This window comes from Eurypyga helias, unplaced genomic scaffold, assembly GCF_000690775.1.
Source record: "Eurypyga helias isolate BGI_N326 unplaced genomic scaffold, ASM69077v1 scaffold29156, whole genome shotgun sequence".
NCBI lineage: Eukaryota > Metazoa > Chordata > Aves > Eurypygiformes > Eurypygidae > Eurypyga > Eurypyga helias.
This window is the reverse complement of record NW_010258977.1, coordinates 2,256-2,458: the sequence shown is the minus strand read 5'-3', so window position 1 is coordinate 2,458 and position 203 is coordinate 2,256. Positions and strand designations below refer to the sequence as shown.

General features: G+C 68.0%; 1 protein-coding gene across 1 annotated transcript in view; it reads right to left on the bottom strand.

Moving 5' to 3' along the window:
• Positions 1 to 34: 34 nt before the first annotated feature.
• Positions 35 to 203, bottom strand: part of PSMD3 (proteasome (prosome, macropain) 26S subunit, non-ATPase, 3) — a gene marked incomplete at its 3' end in the record, with an annotated part of 2,375 nt that continues 2,206 nt past the window's right edge. The window contains exon 8 of the mRNA XM_010154549.1: positions 35 to 185. Coding sequence (XP_010152851.1) covers positions 35 to 185 — 151 coding nt within the window. The remainder of the gene's footprint in view (positions 186 to 203) is intronic.

The following is a 203-nucleotide window of genomic DNA, read 5'->3' as shown; positions in this document are numbered from 1 at the left end:
AATCCCAGTGATGGCCCCGGGCGGGGAGCGGGACAGGCCGCCCGGCAGGACGGTGCCTGTCGGGGTCTCCCGGGCTGTTACCTTGGCGACGATGAACTCCGCATCCTCCGGACTGTCCAGCTGCAGCTTCTGGGCGATATCGGCCAGGGAGATGCGAGAGTAGGAGAGGCTGATCATCCGGACCCCTGCGGGGCAGGAACCGG